Raw genomic sequence first — 26,073 nt, forward strand, 5'->3', positions numbered from 1 at the left:
GAGTTTTGTCTGACACTGTTCTGTGGCTGTAAACTTGTATGTTGTGGTCGAGTTTACAGAACAAAGAGGGTGAAGGACGTTGGTGTTATGGCCGCAGCTAAAACACCAGAGAGCACAGAAAGTACAGGTTCAAAATGCTCAAGCTCAGAACATGGTCTGACTCTATTAATCCCATAGACCGGTTTACCATAGTAGATCTCCAGGATGCATACTTCCACATAGACTTATTTCCTGCTCACAGGAAATTTCTCAGGTTCGCCTATTAGGGCAGAGCCTACTAGTATTTAAAGACCCCCCGAGTATTCAGCAAATGTGTAGAGGTGGCTCTAACCCCCTTAAGACATTTGGGCATCAGTGTTGCCTTACCTGGACAATCTGCTTCTTTGTGCGTTGTCACAATGGCAGGCGAAAGAAGGATACAGAAACACTAGTTTTACTGTCTGATGAACTTGGGTTTCAGAATAAACCAAGTGAAGAGCTGCCTGGTTCCTGCCCAAGAAAGAAACTATCTGGGCCTCAGGTTGAACTCAGTTCTGTTATGTGCATTCCTGTCAGAGGAATGCATCAAATCATTTCGCAATTGTATCTCCATTTTTCAGAGAGGGAGATCGGTTGCTCTCAGAATATATCTGAGGCTTCTCGGTTTGATGGCATCAAAAGTATTTGTGATTCCCCTTGGCTGTTACGAATGAGGGAATTTCAGTACTCGACAGCGACATAAACTTTGCGCCTTAGGGACCTGCTCAGTCGCAGAATAATCATTTCTGAGGAGTGTGTACTAGCTTTACGTCACTGGGGGCTCCGTCTTTTCTCAGGAAAGGGACCCCTGAATAATGGTATAGATCTCGTTGACATAAGGGGAATAGGTTTTATTTACAATGGTACCTAAAGCTACGGTTATGTTGGCTGCCTTTATTATTCGGCTATTGCGTCTGTCTCGTACAGCATATCTGCAATACAGGAGTTGACTATATCCCTTAGTGAGATCCCAAACAAATGTTAGAAAGAGAATGTTAGGTTACTTTCGTAAACCCAGTTCTCTGATAACAGAAGTGAGATATCTCACCTCACCACCCTCCTTGCAGACTGGCATGGTGAAGAGATACAGTATGCTGAGAATGGTGCAGCACCGAGCTGGAGTGGTCTACATATGAGGGAGGCAGGACTCCCTGATCGTTACTTCAATTCTCATTCTCGTCATTCTGCAGATGTTGTCAGTTGGTGCTTCCTCAATCAGTCACACCTGAGGCGTTCCCTTAGTGAGATACCTCACATCTTATCAGAGAACTGGGGTAACAGAAGTAACCTAACTTTCTGTTTCTCACACATACCTATCATATTGCTTCTGAAGATATTGATTTAACCACTTAAGTCATATGGATTACTTACATTTTTTTTATGTGATTTTTGTAGCTAAAAAGGTCTGGCCACCATTCACTTGCAGTGTATGGACCTACAGAACTGAAATATTCTTCCAAAAATCTTTGTTTTTGTTCTGCTGAATAAATTAAGTCATACACATCTGGGATGGCATGAGGGTGAGTAAATGATGAGAGAATTACAAATTTTGGGTGAACTATCCCTTTAAAATAGAATACATAGACAATAAATTAAATGATAACTAAAGGCCTTTGCAGAACCACCGACAAACGGCCCTTTCCCATAGAAAGTGAAGAGAATGCTCACCGTTAGCACATTCATGCCTTTACAATAGATGGTGCTAATTGACAAGCAATATTACTCCGGTATGGTAGGTGGCTCAATGACCATTACCGGGTGAGAAGAAATAGCCATTTGACAAGTTTGCAATACAAACAAGAAAAGCAAATGATTCTCTAGCGAGCAGTTTGAAAAAATAAAACTGCTGTGACGAGGAGGAAGGCGTGGCCGGGCCGTGAAGATACACGGCCAGCGCTGAGTTGCCTAATCAGCGGGAGGGAGATAAGGGAAGAGCCGGGGACGACAGAGAGAGACATACCGCTCTGTATATGTGTTTATGTTGTATGATTAAAGTTTTGTTGATTGTTCGTTCGGTTCCACATTCTCCTTTCATTCCCCCCCCTCCGACACAAACACGCACTACAGTGGTCACTTACAATTATAACATAAAAAATATAGCTGCAAGCAGCAATGACGGGCCCAAGCACCATGGGTCCATTTCCACTCGGTGGCTTTCGGAAAACAATGATGGACACAGCAACAACTCAACATTAATGTACACTTGGACCCTAAACATACAATGAGTAATAGATATATGCCACCATTCCAGTTCGACTACAACGTCACAAAATTTTCCATCAGCAGTGTCTAAACCATGTAAGTAATTTGGGTAAATGTAAGAGAACTTTTTCAAAGTCTGTTGTAAGTGCCACACTTCCTGCTGCCAGTTGGTGGCGCTTTGACCGTGACCCACAATAGCCACATCCATGTGATTAGCCCCCAAGAAAAAACATACAACTCAATTTTAATCTAAATCACACAATGCACGCAGAAGATATGAGACACTTCCTGTTTCCCTGTTTTTGCCATTAATTTAGTGAATCGCCATGGCAACACCGTTCGATATTTAAAAATCTGTTCGCAATTTAGCATCTTCGATGTCTTGGCATAATGTTGTCTAAATGCGGTGACAGATTCTCTGAATGGTGATTCATGAGACTATCTATCTATCTATCATTTTTTAATTGTAATTTTAAATTTTTTGCTAACTGATTAATTTGACATTTTTGTTATAATTTAATATAACTATTTATTGGAAAAAAAATATGTAGATCCAAAGATTATATTGTAATGAAGTTATTTACCATTTTTATTCATCCATAAACCGGCTTTAAATTAAATGAACAAATGTAATTCATGGCATTAGGTGTTAATATAGTCTAAATAGATTTTAATATGAGCACAGAAGACATTATGGCTTGTAATTTCATTGCAATTCGGTTGTTGCATTTTTTTCTCTGTGCCCTGTCAAAATAAATTAAGTACATTAACTTTGAGTCTGCATTCGTTCTTCAAACGCACAACTGTTTAAAATAGCCTCTAAATTAATGTAGGGCAAATGAGGACATAAATTAGTTTAGAATACTGCATGTTTGCCCATAGAATAATTATTCAAAGCATAAATTACCAACTGGTTACCAACAAACAAATATTTGTCATGGTTCCGGCATTTCTGCCGGCTCATACTGTTGTTTGCTTTTCTCTCTCCCTCATGTCTCACAAGTGGAGCTGGCATGCGATCAGCATTTCCATGGGAACGGTGATCGATCTCGGGGAGATGCTGATCACAGCAATGATTTACTCGCCCGTTACCATCTGCTTCACTATGATTGCACTCCCTACTTATTCCTTGTGTGTCACCTTGTTATTTGACCGTTTATTGTTCACTATCATGTTAACTGTGCTCTCTTGTGTAGTTGGAGCATGCCCGTGTGTCTGCTGGTTGCCCCTCTGTAGAGGTGTGGTTACCTTCCTGTTTGCAGTCACCCTCGCCAGTTCTGTTCCCAGTTCATGTGGAGGAGGATTCCTCGGTCTCTGCCCACGTCTCGGGGACTATATCATCTGGGCTTTGCAACACACCAGCTTCAACGGACTCTCTTCGGATTGTTCCTGACTTCCACAAAGCACACACTTATCATACGAACACACCCTTCACTAGCCCATAACCCATTGTGGATTTCAGCCTTCAGCAGCCAGCGCCAGGTGCGCCTTATCTTGCCATTGAGAACTTTGTTAATAAAACCATTGAACAGCCATCTCTGCTTTTCGATCCTTTGTCCCCCCGTGACACTACTGAACCACGACGTCGTTGTAATGGACTGGCACCGCTTCAAAGTTACGATGTGGCAACGAACACAGAAATGTCACTTTTCCGACTGTCACAACATAATCAGCTACATTGCCACAACTAAAGTTTGTTTAGTAAACATCAAATTACGGTGTAGTTAGGAAATGGCCACGTAATTTGGCTAGCTGGAATTACAAAATGGCTGAATTTGCTGCAATGCAATTTGCTGCATTTTTGGGGGTTGTTTTGCAGTGAAAACTCACAAATCATCATTATATACCTCTGTAATTGTGTTAACATTTTGTAAATATTTTAGTGCATAATAACTGAATATGCAGTTAGCAACCAAAAAATAGCATACATTTAGGCGAAAGCTGTGGGTATAGAAAGACCCTTAATTATTTTTGTATTATAATTTTCTGCCTCAGAGAATGCAATAAAACTTATCTAAGTTTAAAATAGACGTACAATAAATCTGTAAGCTAAAACACAAATGAGGATTCAATAATTAGGCCTGTTGCCATTATTACATTGTCTGATATTTAAATCTGGTATATGGACATATACAGCCGCGGCCCGTGCATTTTAAGTCTAGGCCTTCAGTGCGATTCATGCCATTAAGAAAACACAATTTCACAATAAATAAGACACAGTATGCCCATAAAACATTACGTGGCAGTCAACTAATAATACCAACTGACATTTTAAAAAGACGTCCACACACGAAAGCCAGAACTAAGGAGGTCTAATACAAAGGAAAAGCTCTCTAATAATATTTGCGATTTAAATTTCGCTTGCAATAAATTTTGTTTCGTCAGGGTACACGGTTACTTTTCAAAACTTGATCTGACACTGAATGCTCAAGCAGCCTAATTTACACTTAGAAAACTCCTGATGTTGCTATAACAATGCAAAAAGCACTTACCAGTTTGCTTGAAGTTAAAATCAGCCCTCCATTCCTGTTTAATTAGTCAATCGCACGATCATGCAGAACATTTCAGGTTTTTAAATCCATAAGGATCTCTTTCTCAATGGCAATACCAGCAGTGATGACAGCCGACTCGTCAGCAAGATCTCGCGCTCTTCGCTTTCAAATTACGTAGTGTAGGGCTTTACTGGTTGTTTAGATCAGTGTTACTATCAGAAATAATTGATAATTATTTCTTTAGTTATTAATTAATATTTAAATTAATTAATTGAATCTAACTCATTAAAACCTCATATGGGGCTCCAGTAAATGTAGTGCGCTACATTTAGGAGCGGGTTTGGTTATTAGCAATAATTAATAATTATCAAAGATAATTATTAATCATTAAAATCAATAGAACATTGATGAGAATCAATGTTAGCTTTTTTAATCCTTTAAATCAACAATTATCAAAGATAATCACTAATCATTAACATCGATGGAACATTAATTAAAATTAACACTAGTTTATTGATCATTCAAATTCAACAATCATCAAAGATAATTATCAATTGTCAAAAATCAGTAGAATATTAACAAGGATTAATATTGACGGGGCACCACCCTGGAATCAGGGACTAATAACCAGATAGTATAACAGTCTCAATATTAGATTGTTTTCTTAGGAAAATCGACATCCGAAGAATATCGATTTTCGGAATGAAGGCTTGAATCCAAGCACTGACATCCCGTCAGCATGACACAGGTGTATGCAAAACAAACCAAATCACTTCTCTTTGAAGTATAACAAAAGTTTATTTATGCAGTAATATCAATTAATAATTAATACAATGCAGTCAATAAACTTCCAACTTCCAACTACAAACTAAACAGTGATATGATTGGATATGGAAATCAAAATAATCCTATAACACATGAGGGTGTGTGTGTGAGAGTGTGTAAGGAGGGACGTGCACAAAATGGCGGATGTGACTCTCGTGGAGAGTATGTCACGCGGGACTTCCGGCCAGAGAATATGGCCGTGAATGTGGGCGGAGAGAAACCAGTCAATGGTAGCATAGGGACAAAGCTGAGCTTTATCACGAAGCTATCTACTAGCCAAAAATGTGTGCGAGAATGTTTGTGAAGGGTCGCGCGTGTGTGCGTGGTTAGTACGAGAGAGAGCGAGAGAGAATAGATTTCGTGATCGTGGGAGAGAAAGCAGCTGTTAGTTTATCACTTAGAGACGTGGTGGACGGCTCGTAAACCATCCCGCTGTCTTTGATTCTTTAATGGATAAACTCAGTGTGCCGGTCTCACCCGCGATGGCGGAAATGCACAACAGTCCAATGTGGTTGGACTACAATACAACAAATCTCATTCGTGATAATTAATACCCTGAGTGTTAATCGCAACGAGTGGTCCGTAAACTGTACAAGCAATAACCTTGATACACAAGAATAACACACTATAATATTCTATCTCTGCCCAGACGTAAACCTCTTACTTGAATCGCATGAGGACGCAGAATGTGTGATCATCCGTCCTTTAACTCCGACTTGGTTCCTCGAGGCTCAGGTGATGACGGGAGGCCGTTTCCTCGCTCTGTCAGCGGGCGGTACGGCTGCTGATTCTCGGCGGGCTGGCGGAGAAATCAGCAACGTCGACTTGATTGAAGATGGAAGAGAAATCTTTTCTCTCTTCACTTCTGCAGGCAAACGGATGAAGAGGCGGATTGCTCCGCGGTCTCCTTCGGATCCGTTAGAGTGTTTGGTGGAACACAGAGTAATCTCAACTCGTCCAGCGAGATGGAGATTATATGGCCACAGTTTCAAGTCGGACGTTACTTCCTTGTGCCACGAGGCTGCACCTGAGAGCGAGCAAAGTTACTGGAAGCAAATCCCGGAAGCATTTCAGAGGTATTTCTACTCCTGATGATGTCATGGTTGAGGTGCGTTCTGCCGTGTGCCTCATCCAATAGGAGTTGAGAGTTCGATCCTTTAGTGAGCAAGGCTTCATGGGATTTGTAGTCTGTTTTGGACTCCCTTTGTTTGATTTTGGTGCGGTTTTTATCAGTAAGATTTATGACTTGTTATGTGGGGGCCTGAGTTAGGTTTTACGACTGTGTTAGGCCTGCCTTTGTCTTCTATCTGAATACATGAGGCCCAACATTAGTGACATGATTGTGTCACTCAACGCCAGCTAGTAGGCCTGGACTGGGACATATCCTGAAGACCACACCCACAAGAACAAATAAATCAATCTGATTGGCTGATTAATCTGCCAATGTGACTTTAGATGCCTAATCACTGTAGTGTTGAGGGATTCTGTGGAAATTCTGAAGACCTGATGTGGTGGAGCTCAAACTCAAGCGCTGCTTTGGCTAACGAGCATGGCTTCGGGCATGCGATTTGTGTCACACTTTGCTTGTAAGCATCGAGGAATTGGATAAATTTTTTTGTTTTTTTGCTATTTGTTTGTACATTAATTAGAAGTGGAAAGTGATTGAAACATAGGCAAAAAGGTCAATGAGAATGAAAGGATGAAAAAATATTTATTTATTAGCCATGTTACGCCAGCAGAGAAGGCTTTGCTGGCCCTGAGAAATCGCCACTGGCCATATATGAACAAATACAATTAGAGTTCATATATTTGAGTATTTATGTACACATTTAAATTCCACAAGTGTTTAAAAAACATGTTTCATATATGAAAATGTACATTTTTGTCATATTGTCAGTGTATATTGCATATATCTACTGTATATAATTTACATTTTTATATCAGTAAAAACATTTATAAACACTTACCAGCATACAAGTGTTAAGCATATATTGCCATTTTCAGATTCGTAGCCTACTGTATTAATCGCACTTAAAATTCAAATCACATTTTATTACACAACTAATGGGGATTTTAAGTGAATGTTAGGGATTCTTTGTATAAATGCGGGTTTTGTGTCTCATTCTCAGCACGCAGGGTGAAGATTAAACGCGAGCTGTGATGTATGTGTGCTGTCTGCGGTCCCAAGAAATTTTAGAAGTATTTTGATTGTGAACACACAAAGTGGAGGAGACGCTACACTGTTACTATGGAGATGATACAAACATCATAACATATTCCTTTCTTTGCATTTAACAAGTATTTAAACCCCATGTCAATCACTCTCACCTGTCTTCATCATTTGTGCTCGCTTCTGGTTTGTGCGGTGTTTGGTATCGTTGAAGCATTCATTTTTGGCAAATATTTAATCTTTCACCACATCAAACTCAAAATCATCTATCTTTCTCTGTCAGGAAAAATCAGATTTGGTCTGATATTTAAATCATGGATGCAAACTACTCACCTTTCAGCTAAAGTCACTTTTTCTGGAGCTAATTTGACCAAATTGTTTGGTAAAATTTCTAAATTGTCCTTATTAAAATCACTTTAAATGGTTACTTTAAGCTTAAAAATGTAAATTAAAACTTGAAACTCAGTTGTCCTCGATTTATCTACAGCAATAGCAAAACGCAGCGAGATACAATACAAATCAAATAAAAAACAGTAAAAGTTAGTAAATAAAATTTATATCAAGAACTTATAAATATAAAATAAATATAGCCTACACAACCAGTCCAAAGAACACTAAGTTTGTTTCTCATAATCTTAAAACCTTTTGATCTAAAGGTTTATGGTCAAACGCTTGGGATTATTTCTGTACTCAAAAATAAATTGTGCCTAATTATAGATGATACAAACCTTTTATTTTTATTTTATTTTATTTTATTTTTTAAAGAAAAGTAGCCAAAAAGTGTCCAGTATATGAAATCATTCAATACATTTTAAAAAGCATCTCAGGCTGCACCTGAAGTTGATTGAGAAATTGAACTGTGTGCAGAGCTGGAATAGACAAAATGCTACACTGAAAAATTTCAAATAGATGTTTTTGATTTAATTTGTTTTGGTCACTGCATAATTTCCATACTTTTGTGTTACTCCTTAGTTTTGATGATGTTATAATCTAAAATGTGCAGTAAGAAATAATAAAGAATAGGTCAAATGCGTCAAATTTTTCTGGAGTTCTAGTCTTACACTGAGGGGCCATTCACATTAAGCGCTCCCAAAAGCTATCTTGTTAAATACAAAAAAGGGAATATGTTATGATGTTTCTTTTAACAGCACAAATCAGCACAAACGAACGACACCTGTTCGGAGAGATTTGGAGCGACATCTCTGCTCCCGAAATGTTTCATGCTATTTCTAAGGAAGATAAATAGTTAGTGTTTCTTTTAACGGCATAAATCAGCACAAACGAAAGACACACCGGTTCGGAGCGATTTGGACCACATGGGGTGGAGAGTGACGTCATTGCTCACGAATACAAGCTGTTATTTCTAAGATACAGACGTTTTTATTTTGCTAGCTATCTTAAACAGATCTTTAACTTTATCTGTCGTTCTTTTCGTAACACAGTTACCTGAAGAACGTAGTTACACATACTTAGAACTATTGTTCATCGATGTTGCCACACCGTCATAATGACAGATCCAAAGTTACGTTGTGGCTACGAACATAGGAAATTCACTTTTCCGGTTGTCACAACGTAATCAAATACATTGCCACAACGAAAGTTTGGTCATCAAATTACGTTGCAGTTAGGTAATGCAAGAAAACTTATCTAAGGTTAAAATAGATGTACAATAAATCTGTAAACTAAAAACACAAATGAGGATTCAATAATTAGGACTGTTGCAATATTTACATTTTCTGATATTTAAATCTGGTATATGGCCATATACGAACAAATACAATTAGAGTTCATATATTTGTACTATGTACTATATACTATGAGGGGTGGCAACACCAAAGCAAGCACCCATGCGTAGAGTTTATGGATTAAGGTACCAAGCTTCATTGCAACAAGTATTAGTTCATTAATTGGAGTCACAATGAAATTATAAACATCCATAAATTTGCGATACAACTGCATTTCCACAGGAATCACATAGTAACAATTTTGCTACTGATTTGCCAACATAAAAATCTCCAGAGTACCAAGATATTGTCTATTAAACACATCAACAAATTCTAAATGTTCCTTAGCTTGACATAAAACTGGCAATCTAGATTAATTTCACATTATGCAGGACAATTTTTTTTTCTTTTTTTAAAGTATACACATGGATGGAGAGTGCATGCATATCCAATGTTATTCTGTTAGTAAAATCCTGTAGGCCTATCAACTTTGTAACAACTGGAATAAGCCATTTGAAAGGGAACATTAACACAATGTTAGTTCTAAATAAAAATAAACTCTAGGAAAACAGTACTTTGGGTGGCAGTGCTGCGAAACTCATGAATATTAATTATTTTATGCATAATAAGAGATTATTTTTAATCACCCATTTTGATAAACAGTCGTTATTAATGACCTATTCAATCACTCAAATAGATATTTCACATGATATGGTAATTTCATCTCTACGTCTGCCACCATCAGTCTTGGGATTTTCAGTCAGTAGATGAACACATACAGTTGTGCTCAAAAGTTTGCATACCCTAGCAGAAATTGTGAAATTTTTGCATTGATTTTGAAAATATGACTTATCATGCAAAAAAACTGTCTTTTATTTAAGGATAGTGATCATATGAAGCCATTTATTATTACATAGTTGTTTGGCTCCTTTTTAAATCATAATGATAACAGAAATCACCCAAATAGCCCAGATTAAAAGTTTACATACACTTGAATGTTTGGCCTTGTTACAGACACACAAGGTGACACACACAGGTTTGAAAACGCAAGTTTTCACAGCGCTTCACTTTTTCCACATTTTGTTATGTTACAGCCTTATTCCAAAATGGATTAAATTCATTATTTTCCTCAAAATTCTACAAACAATACCCCATAATGACAACATGAAAGAAGTTTGTTTGAAATCTTTGCAAATGTATTAAAAATTAAAACGAAAAAAAAAAATCACATGTACATAAGTATTCACAGCCTTTGCTCAATACTTTGTTGAAGCACCTTTGGCACCAATTACAGCCTCAAGTCTTTTTGAGTATGATGCTACAAGCTTGGCACACCTATTTTTGGGCAGTTTCTCCCATTCTTCTTTGCAGGACCTCACAAGCTCCATCAGGTTGGATGGGGAGCGTCGGTGCACAGCCATTTTCAGATCTCTCCAGAGATGTTCAATCAGGTTCAAGTCTGGGCTCTGGCTGGGCCACTCAAGGACATTCACAGAGTTGTCCCAGAGCCACTCCTTTGTTATCTTGGCTGTGTGCTTAGGGTCGGTGTCCTGTTGGAAGATGAACCTTCACCCCAGTCTGAGGTCCAGAGCGCTCTGGAGCAGGTTTTCATCAAGGATGTCTCTGTACATTACTGCATTCATCACAAACTTTCTAAACTGTTTGTGTTGTTGGCAGTAGTAGTGTCAGCACGTCCAGCGCAAAATGGAACGGGACACCTGTTATCATCATGATGGCGCCGCGGATGGCTGCCCCGGTGTGGAGCTCCTCAGTTCTTTTGTTGTTTTTGTTTGTTTGTCCCGTGTTTAGTAATCATTTTCCAGTCAGTTTTAACAGAGATGAACTGCTGAACATTCGACAGCACGTACAAGACAATCTTTTCACGGTTTTTGAATATTCAGACGTTTTGCTACACATTTTAGTTGGAGGCGCAGCTCTGCGGCTCAAGAGACGCAGGCGAGGACGACGAGCCGGTGCGCTGGTCAAACTCCGTCGGCACGGATTTCAAACAGCGCTGCAGAGTATTCACTTAGCGAATCTCTGCTCTCTTCCTAACAAAACGCATGAACTAGATCTCCTCACCCGCACAAACAAGGACTTTTCAACCTCTGCTGCCTTGTGCTTCACAGAAACCTGGCTGAGTGAATCCATTCCGGACAGCGCATTACATCTGCCGGGCTTCCAGCTGTTCAGAGCGGATCGCATCACGGAGTTAACGGGGAAAACAAGAGGAGGTGGAACATGCTTTTATATCAATGAAAGTTGGTGTACAGATGTAACAACGTTAAAGAGGATGTGCTGTCCTAATTTGGAAGCACTCTTTATTAACTGTAAGCCTTTCTACTCGCCGCGGGAGTTTTCCTTGTTTATTCTGGTGAGTGTGTATATCGCGCCAAACGCAGGTTTGAACACAGCGCTGCAACAGCTGGCTGATCAAATCACAGACATGGAACAACAATACCCGGACTCAGTTATTATTATTCTTGGGGATTTTAACAAAGCAAATCTCACACGTGAACTGCCCAAATACAAACAGCACATCACATGCCCCACCAGAAACAGGAACATTCTGGATCATTGCTACACAAAAATAAAGGGTACATATCGCTCTGTCCCTAGAGCAGCTTTGGGACTCTCTGATCACTGTCTGGTTCATCTTCTTCTAACCTACAGGCAGAAATTTAAATCAACCAAGCCAGTATTAAGGACTGTAAAGAGATGGACCAATGAAGCAGAGCAGGAACTACAAGCCTGCTTCGATTGCACAGATTGGAGTGTTTTTGAGGCTGCAGCCACACACCTGGACGAGCTCACAGATACTGTGACATCATATATCAGTTTCTGTGAGGATATGTGCATTCCTACTAGGACTTATTTAAAGTTCAACAACGACAAACCGTGGTTTACAACAGAGCTCAGGCAGCTTTGTCAGGCCAAAGAGGATGCTTACAGGGGTGGGGATAAAATCTTGTACAATCAGGCCAGGAACACACTGAACAGGGAAATCAGAGTGGCTAAAAGGAGATACTCTGAGAAGCTGAAAAACAAGTTTTCAACTAACGACCCTGCATCAGTGTGGAGTGGCATGAAACAACTCACAAATTACAGGACTCCTACCCCCAACCCTGTAGGGAACCAACAACTGGCTGACAACCTGAATGTGTTCTACTGCAGATTTGAAAGGCCCAATCTCACACCCCACACCCACTCTGACCTTCACTTCACACAAACACCAACACCTCCTGCAACCCCCACTCCTCCTCCCTCCTGCTACTCAACCTGCACTTAAAATCTGTGAAGATGATGTGAGCCGCGTCTTTCGGAAACAAAAGACGAGGAAGACTTCAGGCCCAGATGGCGTCTGACCAGCGTGTCTTCGAGCCTGTTGGGCCTCATGTGTTCAGATAGAAGACAAAGGCAGGCCTAACAGTCATAAAAACATAACTCAAGCCCCCACCTAAATTTTACTCATAAAAATCGTGCCAAAATCAAACAAAGGGAGTCCAAAACAGACTACAGATCCATGAAGCCTTGCCCTTTAAAGGATCGAGCTCTCAACTCCTATTGGATGAGGCACACCACAGAATGTCCCTCAAACATGACATCATCAGGACTTCAAATAATTCTGAAATGCTTCCAGAGTTGCTTCCAGCGACTTCGTTCACCGAATATGGACGTAGCTTTTTGCTGCTCTCCAGTGCAGCCTCGTGGCATAAGGAAGTAATGTCCGACTTGAAACTGTAGCCATACAATCTCCATCTCGCTGGACGAGTTGAGATTACTCTGTGTTCAACCGAACACTCTAACGGATCCGAAGGAGACCGCCGAGCAATTCGCATCTTCATCCATTGGCCTACAGAAGTAAAGAGATTAAAGATTTCTCTTCCATCTTCAATCAAGTCGACATTTCTGAGTTCTCCGCCAGCCCGCCGAGAATCAACAGCCGTACCGCCCTCTGAGAATCAACAGCCGTACCGCCCTCTGAGAATCAACAGCGCGAGGAAACGGCCTCCCGTCATCACACGAGCCTCAAGGAACCGGGTCAAAGTTAAAGGACGGAGGAAAACACATTCTACCTGTGTCCTCATGCAATTCAAGTAAGAGGTTACGTCTGGGCAGAGATAGAATATTATAGCGTGTTATTCTTGTGTTTCAAGGTTTTTTGCTTGTACAGTTTACGGATTGCCATGTCCGCTCATTATTAATATACAGGGTATTAATTATCACGAATTGTTTGCTGTATTGTGGTCCAACCAAATTGGATTGTTGTGCATTTTCGCCATCGCGGGTGAGACAGAAACTGAGTTCATCCATTAGAGTCAAATAACGCAGGACTTTTACAAGCCCCGCTCGTAAAACCGCGTCTCTGAGTGATAAACACGGCTGCTTTATCTCCAGCTATCGCAAACTCAGCTTTCGGGCTGGCACTGAATAATCTCTCTCTCTCTCTCGCTCGCTCTCTCTCACTAACCACACTGACACAGACACACACACACACACACACACACACACTGTCACACACACACCTTATGTGTTATAGGATTATTTTTATTTCCATATCTAATCATGTCACTGTTTAGTTTGTAGTTGTAAGTCGGAAGTTTATTGACCGCATTGTATTAATTATTAATTGATATTACAGCATAAATAAACTTTGTTAAATTACAAAGAGAAGTGTTTTGGTTTGTTTTGCATACGCCTGTGTCATGCTGACGGGATGTCAGTGCTCGGATTTAAACCTTCATTCATTGTTTTTTTTCCCAAAAATCGATATTCTTCGGATGTCGATTTTTCCTAAGAAAACAATCTAATATTGAGACTATTTTAATATTCGGTTATTAGTCCCTGATTCCAGGGTGGTGCCCCGTCAATGTTAATCCTTATTAATATTCTATTGATTTTTGATAATTGATAATTATCTTTGAATTTGAATGATCAATAAACTAGTGTTAATTTTAATGTTTCATCGATGTTAACAATTAACGATTATCTTTGATAAGTGTTGATTTTAAAGGATTAAAAAAAGCTAACATTGATTCTCATCAATGTTCTATTGATTTTTAATGTTAATTGTTATCTTTGATAATTATAAATTATTGCTAATAACCAAACTTGCTCCTAAACGTAGCACACTACATTTACTGGAGTCCCATATGAGGTTTTAATGAGTTAGATCCAATTAATTAATTTAAATATTGATTAATAACAACAGAAATAATTATTAATTATTTCTGATAGTAACACTGATCTAAACAACCAGTAAAGCCCTACAATCCTGTGCTAACCAGCTGGCCCCCATCTTCACACAGATGTTCAATAGATCACTGGAGCAGTGTGAAGTCCCATGCTGCTTCAAACGCTCAATCATTATTCCTGTCCCAAAGAAACACCCCAACACTGACCCCTCTCACCATTCTAAACAGCACTGTGGCAGCAGTGAAGTCATTCAGGTTCCTGGGCACTACCATCTCACAGGACCTGAAGTGGGAGACCCACATTGACTCCACTGTGAAAAAGGCCCAGCAAGGGTTGTACTTCCTTTGCCAGCTGAGGAAATTCAACCTGCCACAGGTGCTGCTGATACAGTTTTACTCAGCAGTCATTGAGTCTGTCCTCTGCACTTCAATAACTGTCTGGTTTGGTTCAGCTACGAAATCAGACATCAGAAGACTACAAAGGACAGTTCGGAGTGCTGAGAGGATTATTGGTTGCCCCTTGCCCCCCCTTCAAGAACTACACACTTCCAGAGTGAGGAAAAAGGCTGGGAAAAAATCACTCTGGACCCCACTCACCCTGCCCACTACCTTTTTGAACTGTTGCCTTCTGGCCAACGCTTCAGAGCTCCGAGCACCAGAACCATCAGGCACAGGAACAGTTTTTTCCCCTCAGGCTATCCATCTCATGAACAGTTAAATTGTCGAACGCGACTAATTCCATTATAACTTTCCTTACATAATAATGTAGTATAAGAACAGTTTAATTTAATTCCTAGCTCACACATACTGTTTCCCTACATTTTGCATCGACGGAGGCACACTTTTACCCTGAAGTTCCTGGCCAATAATAGATATTGAGAATAGATACTAAAGATGGCCACAAAATATTTACATGCCCACAATGAGCGATGTCTTTCATAAAACCAATGGACTGAGGAAGTCATGGTGTGTTTCTTACATGCCTCCTGTGGGCTGTCTCGCTGAAAATACTCTTGATCGTCTGAGGAAGCTGGGCGCCTTTGTTTCTTTTTGTACTGGTTCCGCCTAGCAGCTGGAGTTTGTTTTGTGGAATAACACTCCTTCGGGACAGTTGTGGATGAATCTGCTTGCTCTTTGTGCTTATGCCTCCTTTTGGATGGAGTGCGTTTCGTGGAGTATTTTTTGCAGGACATTGGAATGATTATGTCATTTGCTGCACTTATGAAACTGCCGGCTCACTGAACATTCGTTTGACTGTCCGAGGAAACTGAACGGCTTTATTTGTAATTTTTCTTGTGCTGGTTCCGCTAGCGGCTGGAATTTGTTTTGTGGAGGAACACACCTTCGAGACATTTTTGTGAATAAATCTACACGTTCTTTGTATTTATTCTGCCTATTGGCTGGAGTTTGTTTTATAGGTTCTCCGTGCACCGAGCAGACAGAGCGAAAGACCTCTCAGGTAAAAGCAGAGGTGGTGGTGTATGTTTTATGATCAACAAATCCTGGTGTGATCAGAGGAACGTACATTCTATCAAGTCTTTCTGCTCTCCTGATCTGGAATTTCTCATGCTTCTGTGTTGACCATTCTGGCTACTGAGGGAATTCACAGCGGTCATTATCACTGCTGTGTACATCACGCCACAAGCCGACACAGACCGGGCACTCAAGGAATTGTGTGGGATTATAAGCAAGCAGGAACCCGCGCACCCCGAGGCCATGTTCATTGTGACCGGGGACTTTAACAAAGCCAATCTCAAATCAGTCGCACCAAAATACCACCAACACATCAGTTTTTACACACGAGTGGACCGGGTTTTGGACCATTGCTACTCTCCCTTCCGGGATGGCTACAAATCCCTCCCCCGCCCACCATTTGGCAAATCGGACCACTCTTCCGTTCTGCTTCTGCCCGCTTACAGGCAGAAACTGAAACAAGAAGCACCCACCCTCAGAACATTCCAGTGCTGGTCGGACCAATCAGACTCTACGCTACAAGACTGTTTTGAACACATGGACTGGGAGATGTTCCGGTCCGCCTCGGATGACGACATCGAGCTTTACGCTGATAACGTAACGTGTTTCACCAGAAAGTGCGTAGAGGACGTTGTTCCGACCAAAACAATACGGATCTACCCGAACCAGAAACCTTGGATTAATAGCGATGTTCGCGCGGCACTTGATGCGCAGACCTCCGCTTTTAATTCTGGGAACGCGGAGGAGCATAAACAAGCCAGTTATGCCCTCCGAAAAACAGAATCAGAACAGCAAAACGTCAGTACAGGAACAAGATTGAAGGACAGTTTAACACCACCGATTCTAGAAGCATGTGGCAGGGAATTAACATCATCACGGACTTTAAAAGGAATAAAAACTTCGCCGTGAACACCGCTGCCTCTCTCCCGGATGAGCTAAATAAATTTTATGCTCGTTTCGAGGGAAATAACACCGCCCTCATGGAGAGAGCTCTCGCGGCCGAAGCTACAGAGGTTAGTTCACTCTCCGTCTCTGTAGCGGATGTAACCCGATCCTTCCGACGGGTGAACATCCGTAAAGCCGCGGGTCCAGACGGCATTCCGGGCCACGTCATCAGAGCGTGTGCGAACCAACTGGCTGGTGTTTTTACGGACATTTTCAACCTTTCCCTCTCTTTGTCTGTAGTCCCCACATGCTTTAAAATGTCCAACATTGTGCCTGTTCCAAAGCAATCCAAAATCACTTGCTTAAATGACTGGCGTCCTGTTGCTCTGACCCCCATCATCAGCAAATGCTTTGAGAGACTAATCAGAGATTACATCTGCTCTGTGCTGCCTCCATCACTGGACCCATTGCAGTTTGCTTACCGCAACAACTGCTCCACAGATGATGCCATTGCATCTGCAATACACACTGCTCTCTCCCACCTGGAAAAAAAGAACACATGTGAGAATGCTGTTTGTAGACTACAGCTCAGCATTCAACACCATAGTGCCCTCCAAGCTTTATGTGAAACTCCGGGCTCTGGGCTAAAACGGCTCGCTGTGCAGCTGGATCCTGGACTTCCTGTCAAGCAGACGCCAGGTGGTTAGAATGGGCAGCAACATCTCCTCATCACTGACCCTCAACACTGGAGCCCCGCAGGGCTGTGCTCTCAGCCCACTCCTGTATTCTCTGTACACACGACTGTGTGGCAACACACAGCTCCAATGCCATCAAGTTTGCTGATGATACGACGGTGGTAGGTCTGATCACTGACAATGATGAAACAGCCTACAGAGAGGAGATGCACACTCTGACACACTGGTGTCAGGAGCACAACCTCTACCTCAACGTCAGCAAGACAAAAGGAGCTTGTGGTGGACTTCATGAGAAGAGCAAGAGAACACAGCCCCATGTGGAGAGAGTCAGTAGCTTCAAGTTCCTGGGTGTCCACATCACTGAGGAACTCACATGGTCAGTCCACACTGAGGCCGTTGTGAAGAAGGCTCATCAGCGCCTCTTCTTCCTGAGATGGCTGAGGAAGTTTGGAATGAACCGCCACATCCTCACACCAGTTCTACACCAGCACTGTAGAGAGCATCCTGACTGGCTGCATCTCTGCCTGGTACGGCAACAGCACCGCCACAACCGCAAAACCCTGCAAAGGGTGGTGCGAACTGCCAGACACATCATCGGAGGTGAGCTTCCCTCCCTCCAGGACATATATACCAGGCGGTGTGTGAAAAAAGCTCAGAGGATCATCAGAGACTCCAGCCACCTGAGCCATGGGCTGTTCTCACTGCTACCATCAGGCAGGCGGTATCGCAGCATCAGGACCCGCACCAGCCGACTACATGACAGCTTCTTCCCCCAAGCAATCAGACTTTTGAACTCTTGATCTCTCACGATCAAAATACATCAGCACTGCACTTTATTAATCTTATTATCTCACATCGGACTGTCATAAATTATATTCTCTCTTAACAACACACTGGCAACTTACTATCAACCAACAGCCTGAATGGCAATACAGTACAATACAACCTACTGTATATTTTATATATACTATATATACTATTTTTTTTAAATTGTTTAACGTGTATTCTATATTGTGTGTATTGTATACCGTACATTGTATGTTATTATTTGTATATTGTGTTGTGTGTAATTATGTGTATATTAGATTTTAAATTGTGTTGAGTAAATCTGATATTTATTGTAAAATGGTATATGTCTCATCACTGTCACAACTACTATGTTGCTCGGAACTGCACCCAAGAATTTCACACACTATTGCACTTGTGTATATGGTTGTGTGACAATAAAAGTGATTTGATTACATTGATAAGTAAACATCTACAATTCCAATGTCTAAAACAGATAAAGAGTCATTATTGTTTTAGCTGAAATTCAGGGGCAAAGGTTGATTTTGGCTAATATTTACTCAGCTAACGTTGATGATCAGGGCCTTTTTATAGATCTTGAAGGGTTGTTGCAAGCTTCTGGCACCCCTCATGATATAATATTGGGAGGAGACTTTAATCTATTGATGGACTCAGTTCTTGATCACAGTGAAGCAAAAGTGTGTAAGCCCCCTTGAGCAACACTGACGCTACACAGGATGTGTAAAAATCTTGGTCTTACAGATACTGGAGACTTTTGAAGCCATCTGGTAGGGACTATACAAATTTTTCATCAGTCCATAAGATTTATTCTAGAATATATATATACATTTTTTTATATCTAAGTCCCTCATTTCATATGTTGTGGATTGCTCAATAGGAAACATCTTAGTCTCAGATCACACCCTGTTTAGAGGTGTGTTTAGAGGTGTTGCCACATATGGAGAAAAATAAATCATATAGTTGCCTCTTTAATGTATCCCTTTTGCAAAATACTGATTTCCAACAAATGTTAAAGGCTGAAATCAATGTTTATATGGAGACCAACTGGTCCTCAGTATCCTCTGTGGGCGTGGCTTGGGAGGCACTTAAGGCAGTTCTTAGGGGTCGGATCATACAGTATGCCTCATTCATCAAAAAATCCATAGCACGAGAACTCGTGGAGTTGGAAGAGAATATTAAAAGTACCGAGACAGAACTGAAGCGCTGAATGTCGTCTGATGGCCTCAGAGAATTGACCCGATTGAAATACAGATATAATACTATTTTGTCACAGAAGGTGGACTTTTGGTTATTTAGGGCAAGACAGTCAAATTTTGAGTCAGGGGACAAAGCAGGGAAGCTTTTGGCTAGATATTCTCTCTGCTTTATATTTTTTCTACCATTCCCACAGTGAAATCTGCTGGTGGTGAAATTTATACCTGGGCCACTGATATTAATAATGCTTTTAAAGAATTCTATCTTGATCTTTATAGTTCCATGTCTTCGTCTATTGATGAAGATTTTAGAAACTTTGTGGAACCATTAGATCTCCCTAAACTGACAACTGAGCAAAACAATTCTCTTGATTCTGAGATAACCTTGGAGGAGCTTGACGAGGTAATTAAGGCCCTGCCTACAGGCAAGGCTCCGGGGCCACGCTGTTTTGCCGCTAAATTTTTAAGATCTTATGCTACAGAACTGGCTCCACTTTTGTTAGAAGTTTATACGGAATCATTAAAGATTGGAAAGCTTCCGTAAACCATGACACAAGCCCAGATCAGTCTGATACTTAAGAAGGATAAAGATCCAAGCGAGTGTAAGAGTTACCGTCCAATTTCCCTGATCCAGCTAGACATTAAAATTTTGTCAAAAATTCTGGCTAACCAATTAAGTTATGACATCTCTTATACATATAGATCAGGTGGGGTTTATTCAGGGCTGTAGCTCTTCTGATAACATTAGACGTTTCATCAATATCATGTGGTCAGTGGCAAATGATCAGACTCCGGTCGCTGCCATCTCACTTGATGCCGAAAAGTCGTTTGATATGGTAGAATGGGATTATCTTTTTAAGATTTTGGAAAGGTACGGGTTTGGGAATACTTTTATTAAATGGATTAAGTTACTTTATAGACACCCAGTAGTGGCGGTACAAACAAATGGATTAATTTCAGATTATTTTAGTCTGGATAGGGGCACCTGGCAGGGTTGCCCTCTTTCCCCATTATTGTTCTGTCTTGCCCTGGAACCATTAGCAGCTGCAATAAGAAAAGAGGATGATTTTCCAGGGGTGATGGCAGGAGGTGAGGCGCATAAGCTTTTGATTTACGCAGATGATATTTTATTATTCGTCTCTGACCCCATTAGATCTATGCCTTGCCTCCACAGGATTATTAGCTCCTTCTCTAAATTCTCAGGTTACAGAGCCAACTGGTCTAAATCCAAAGCTTCGTCTCTGACAGTGTACTGCACAGTAACGGATTTTCAGCCGGGCACCTTCCAGTGGCCCAAACAGGGCATTAAGTATTTGGGCATTTTATTCCCAGCTAATCTGTGTGATTTAGTTAGAGTTCATTTCTCCCTTTAATTAAAAGATTTTTGAGTGACATGAGTAGGTGGGGTTCATTACATTTATCTATGATTGGGAAGGTTAATGTTATTAAAATGAATTTTATTCCAAAATTGAACTACCTGCTACAATCTCTCCCTATAGATGTCCCCCTCTCTTATTTCAAGCAATTTGATAGCATAGCGAAGTCCTTTATTTGGAATGGTAAACATCCCAGATTACATTTCAACAAGTTACATAGGCCGATTGACAAAGGTGGGCTAGGCCTACCCAAGATTTTGTTTTATTATTATGCATTCAGTCTCAGACATCTGGCTCATTGGTCACTTCCACCTGAGAGAGCCCCTCCCTGGTTTCGTATTGAACAGGAAGTTCTTGCCCCTATTTCGCCATTGCAAAGCTTTTCTATCAAACTAACCGAAAAAGTTAAGTCACACCCGTTATCTAGCGTTGGCACATGGTTTGGACAGAAGTGTCCAGTGTGTTTAATTCGGACATTTATTTTATCAAGCATATGGCTGAACCCTAAATTACATATTAATAAGTCCCCTTTCTGTTGGTCAGAGTGGATTGTGAGGGGGATTACTACACTCGATGACCTGTATGAGAGTGGAGTGTTGAGATCTTTTGAGAATTTGGTTAATCATTTTGGGATTCCCAGATCTCAGTTTTATAGGTATTTACAGCTGCACCACCTGCTCTGTATTGTTTTTAGGAGTAGCACACACCCACCTAAAGCAGCAGACACTTTGGGAGAGGTGATTACTGCTTTTGGAAAATGACACGAGGCATCAGTGTATTACTCCCTGCTAATTCAGAGTTTGGGGGACGGAGCTTTAACTTCTATCAAGAGATTATGGGAGAAAGATTTGAACTTGGTATTGGAGGAAGGAGTGTGGACTAGGATTCTAAAAATGTCAAGTCTGCATCTAGAGATGCAAGGGTTCGCCTTATGCAGTTTAAGATTTTACATAGATTTTATTGGACCCCCTCTAGATTATATAGGCTTGGTCTTAAAAACACACCCACCTGCTGGCGATGCCAATCAGAAGTTGGAGACACAACTCATGTCTTTTGGGGGTGTGTTAAGATTCAAGATTTTTGGTTGAAGGGTTCAAAGTTATTTGTGTGACGTTTTGGGCACTCAAGTTTTACTTTGCCCCAGACTTTGTATTTTGGGCGATGGGGCGGTCATAAATTTGGGGGACAAATTTATAAAAAATTGGGTTCTGACTAGTGTTATGATTGGCAGACAAGTTATTTTAAGGGGTTGGAAGTAGGACGGCGCGTCATCATTTCCGGAGTGGTGTGCAGAGATGGAGAGGGTGGCAGCTTTTGAAGAAGGGGTATCTAGAGGATTGGGAAATTTGGACTTGTTTGTGGGAAAATGGGGCAAATATCCGGCATTTTTGGAGGACCCTCGTGGAGGGACAGTGGAGAGAGAGGTGTAGTGTGTGATTATTATATGTTATTTATTTATTTACTTTTTTTTATTATTATTATTTTCTTTATACTTGTTTTTGTGTGTCTATAATCATGTGGGACCACTGGGGTGTTCTTGTGGGTGGGGATGGGGATTGGGAGGGGGAGTAATAGAGGGGGTTAAGTATTGATTCTGTTTGTATATGTTTTTGCTTTTATTTGTTTAATATATTAATCAATAAAAAACGTTTATCACAAAAACAATAAATACTGAATTAATATTAATCATGAATTTCATTGAATCCATCCATCACACATAGTAATGTCATTCTCAGGTAAACCGTTGGTAGCTTCTCCCTCAATCAATAAAATCCATTGCGGGCAAAGTGACAGTTCATCACGACTGCCACTAGGGGGAGAAATACAACAGTCATTTGTAAATGTGGGAGACAGTGAAAATGCCGCTTTAGACACCACACGAAATGATCTCATGGATCAGTAAAATTTTTGCAGTGTATAGTGACAGACAGGTGTTAAGGAAAGTGCTATGGTAGTTTTTGTTGCTATTAAGTGTTTTGGGAGAAAATAAAATCAAAACGTTTGCTAGTTTCAAAGAGGGGCGTGGCCAAAACATCCTGTGATGTTTACTCAAAGCTGACTTCAAAGCTGGAAGATCAAAATAATAAAAAAATAAAATAAAAATAAAATAAATAACGCTTAACAATTTTCCTCTCAAATTACAATTAACAAATGCTAATGTTATCTTCTGTCATGTGCAACAAATACACACTACCAGTCAAAAGTTTTGAAACACTTGACTGAAATGTTTCTCATGATCTTAAAAATCTTTTGATCTGAAGGCGTATGCTTAAATGTTTGAAATTAGTTTTGTATACAAAAATATAATTACGCCACCATATTAATTTATTTCATTATAAAACTAAAATGTAATTTAAAAAACAATTTTTTTGAAATTGATGACTTGGACCAAATAATAAAGAAAAGCATCCAGTAAGTGCCCAACATAGATGGGAACTCCTTCAATACTGTTTAAAAAGCATCCCAGGGCGATACCTCAAGAAGTTGGTTGAGAAAATGTCAAGAGTACATATCTGCAAATTCTAGGCAAAGGGTGACTACTTTGAAGATGCTAAAATATAACACAGTTTTGATTTATTTTGGATTTTGTTTAGTCACAGCATAATTCCCATAGTTCCATTTATGTTATTCCATAGTTTTGATGACTTTACTATTATTCTAAAATGTGAAAAAGAAAATTATAATAAAGAATGAGTAAGTGTTTCAAAACTTTTGACCGGAAGTGTATATCGGTTAACATCTTAGATAATGTAGTTTAGTGTTTCATGACCCTTTAAGGACTTGGGGGATGTAGTTCACAACTATATTCCATCATGAAATATGTATTTTTATCATTTTTATTATAGAAGTTGGACTAACTTGATATGTTCCTGATGTCCAGAGCCAGCCACGGTCTTGGCACCCCATCGCTGCTCCTTCTCTGACACATCATTCTGAGATTTGGGGGAAAAACGACACACCAGCAGAGAGAGAGTAAAAACAAATTAGGAAGAAAACATTTGTAAGGGGAAGAAAGAAAAAACTGAGAGTATTAAACTTTTAAACACAGCAAAAACTAAAGAGTTTTCAGAGTAAACAGGTGCATAAGAGACTATCTTATCTAATCAGTCAATGATATAATTTACTACTAGCATTCTTGCCTATACCGAATAATTACAAAAAATAGGTAGCTTTAACATAATCAGAATGAATGAATGAATGGGTCTCAAGACTGAGAGATGATGCTTTAAAAAGGAAATTGGGTGTTTGTAACCTCAAAGTCAGGGTCAGTCTCCCAGTCATCTCCTCCATCATCTACTGCAACAGAGACAGACTGACCAACGACTGCTTTCCACATCTGACATGAGACAAAAACATTACACTTCACAAAACAACACACGGCTACACAGTTTTAAAATAATAAAAGATGATCTGCAGACTCATATAAATTAAAGATCAGACACCTCAGAAGCCCCTTTTTTACCTGTTATAATTAAAAATCAGCAGTCAAACTGATTTAAATGTTTTATATAATTGTTTTAAGTATGTCAGGTGAGTGTATATTCAGAATTCCTTTAGGTCTGTAATAAGTGTGTTCTGTAATGGTATGAGTGGGCTATAAAGAAAACGCCTACCTAGGCTAAATACAACTAATAGGCCGGATGGTTTTGATACTGGTTATCTGTACAGCCACCCAGTCGATGTTTACAAGGTCAAATGTGAATAGGTGCATATTACTGTACATGTATATTTTCATGCGATGTACACGTAACGTATTGGAGATGTAGTGAAGCTCTGCTGTTCATTCAGCCTGTCCCATAAACTAAACGCTTCCGTTCTGGCTGATACAACTTTAATAAAGACATAACTTATTTTATTGTAAAACTGAAATGCAGCAATAAGTGTGTTTAGAAACAAATGTAAGCAATCTATCATAAATAAACACCGACTGTTGAGAAATCATCGCTCTTATTCCTGCTATTTAACTTTATCGTGTTTCTTCTCGTCTGTCGGTTTAAAACAGGTAAAATCGCGCATTTACACTTACGGTTTACTGAAATGTCCTCCTTAATGCAAATATATTGAAGTAAATTTCGCGTATGGAGAGAAAATCGTTATAAATAGAAAAGTCGCCTGGTTTTCTTCCCGCAGACTTCCCACTTCCTGCTCCAGACAGACTGCACCACCTGCGCTGGGAATGTGGGGGGACTTTGTCAGAGACTTTGTGGGATTTGGTGTTATTGTTCTTCTTATTATTATGGTAAGGTTTGGTCTATCGCATGCTTTAAGATAAGACACAGACTAAAGATATCTGATAAAAGCGAATCTCTGGTAAGCAGCGTTAATCATATAATTCACATCTGTCAGGAATTTCCCCACATTATATAATAGTACGATCGGAATGAGGCATCTGAAAAACCATCTAAACTCCACAAGAGCAGTGATGTATCACTTCAGTTATTACTGTGGGCTTTTATCACTACTAGGATAAGATGACCCCACTACCTGGGGCAAGAAACCCCCCAAGGTAAACTTGTCCCAGCTGTTATTCGTTTTTATAGAATGTATAAAATACATCTGAATGTATTACATTTAATGAAAAATATGAAATAAAACATTCACAATTAAGTAGAATAATTGAATAACTGAATAATGACATCTAATAACAGAATTTCATTCAAAGAAAGTAAAGGTAAACTTAATCTATACATTATATAAACGTCTATAAATATTTCATAAATACATATTTAGACCCCCATATTTTTTAATTGAAGGAATGTCATAATAGCAATAATATGAATTCAGACTGGTATAGTCTGCAGCACAACGAAGGCAAGGGGGAAAAATCTAAATGTAAACAACCATCCATTGTGTCATGTGCAGTGAAGGTAACTTTATAGATAGAGAGAGAGAGAGAGAGAGAGAGAGCGAGCTTTATTTGTGCCCAAGTGAAATTTCTGTTACAGCAGCAAATCACATAAATGACTAAAAACACACAATGAGGTAGGTAAGAAGACAGAGCACAGAATTACAAAATA

General features: G+C 40.0%; 1 protein-coding gene across 1 annotated transcript in view; it reads right to left on the reverse strand.

The window, feature by feature from the left end:
• LOC127456156 (src substrate cortactin-like) overlaps window positions 1–25,214 on the reverse strand; it is a 68,563-nt gene extending 43,349 nt beyond the window's left edge. Inside the window, exons 1-3 of the mRNA XM_051724500.1 lie at window positions 25,083–25,214; window positions 24,309–24,392; window positions 23,915–23,988 (exon numbers count right to left, since the gene is read on the reverse strand). Coding sequence (XP_051580460.1) covers window positions 23,915–23,988; window positions 24,309–24,392 — 158 coding nt within the window. The 5' untranslated portion in view covers window positions 25,083–25,214. The remainder of the gene's footprint in view (window positions 1–23,914; window positions 23,989–24,308; window positions 24,393–25,082) is intronic.
• Between the last annotated feature and the right edge of the window lie 859 nt (window positions 25,215–26,073).

Source organism: Myxocyprinus asiaticus, chromosome 18 (genome assembly GCF_019703515.2).
Source record: "Myxocyprinus asiaticus isolate MX2 ecotype Aquarium Trade chromosome 18, UBuf_Myxa_2, whole genome shotgun sequence".
Classification (NCBI taxonomy): domain Eukaryota; kingdom Metazoa; phylum Chordata; class Actinopteri; order Cypriniformes; family Catostomidae; genus Myxocyprinus; species Myxocyprinus asiaticus.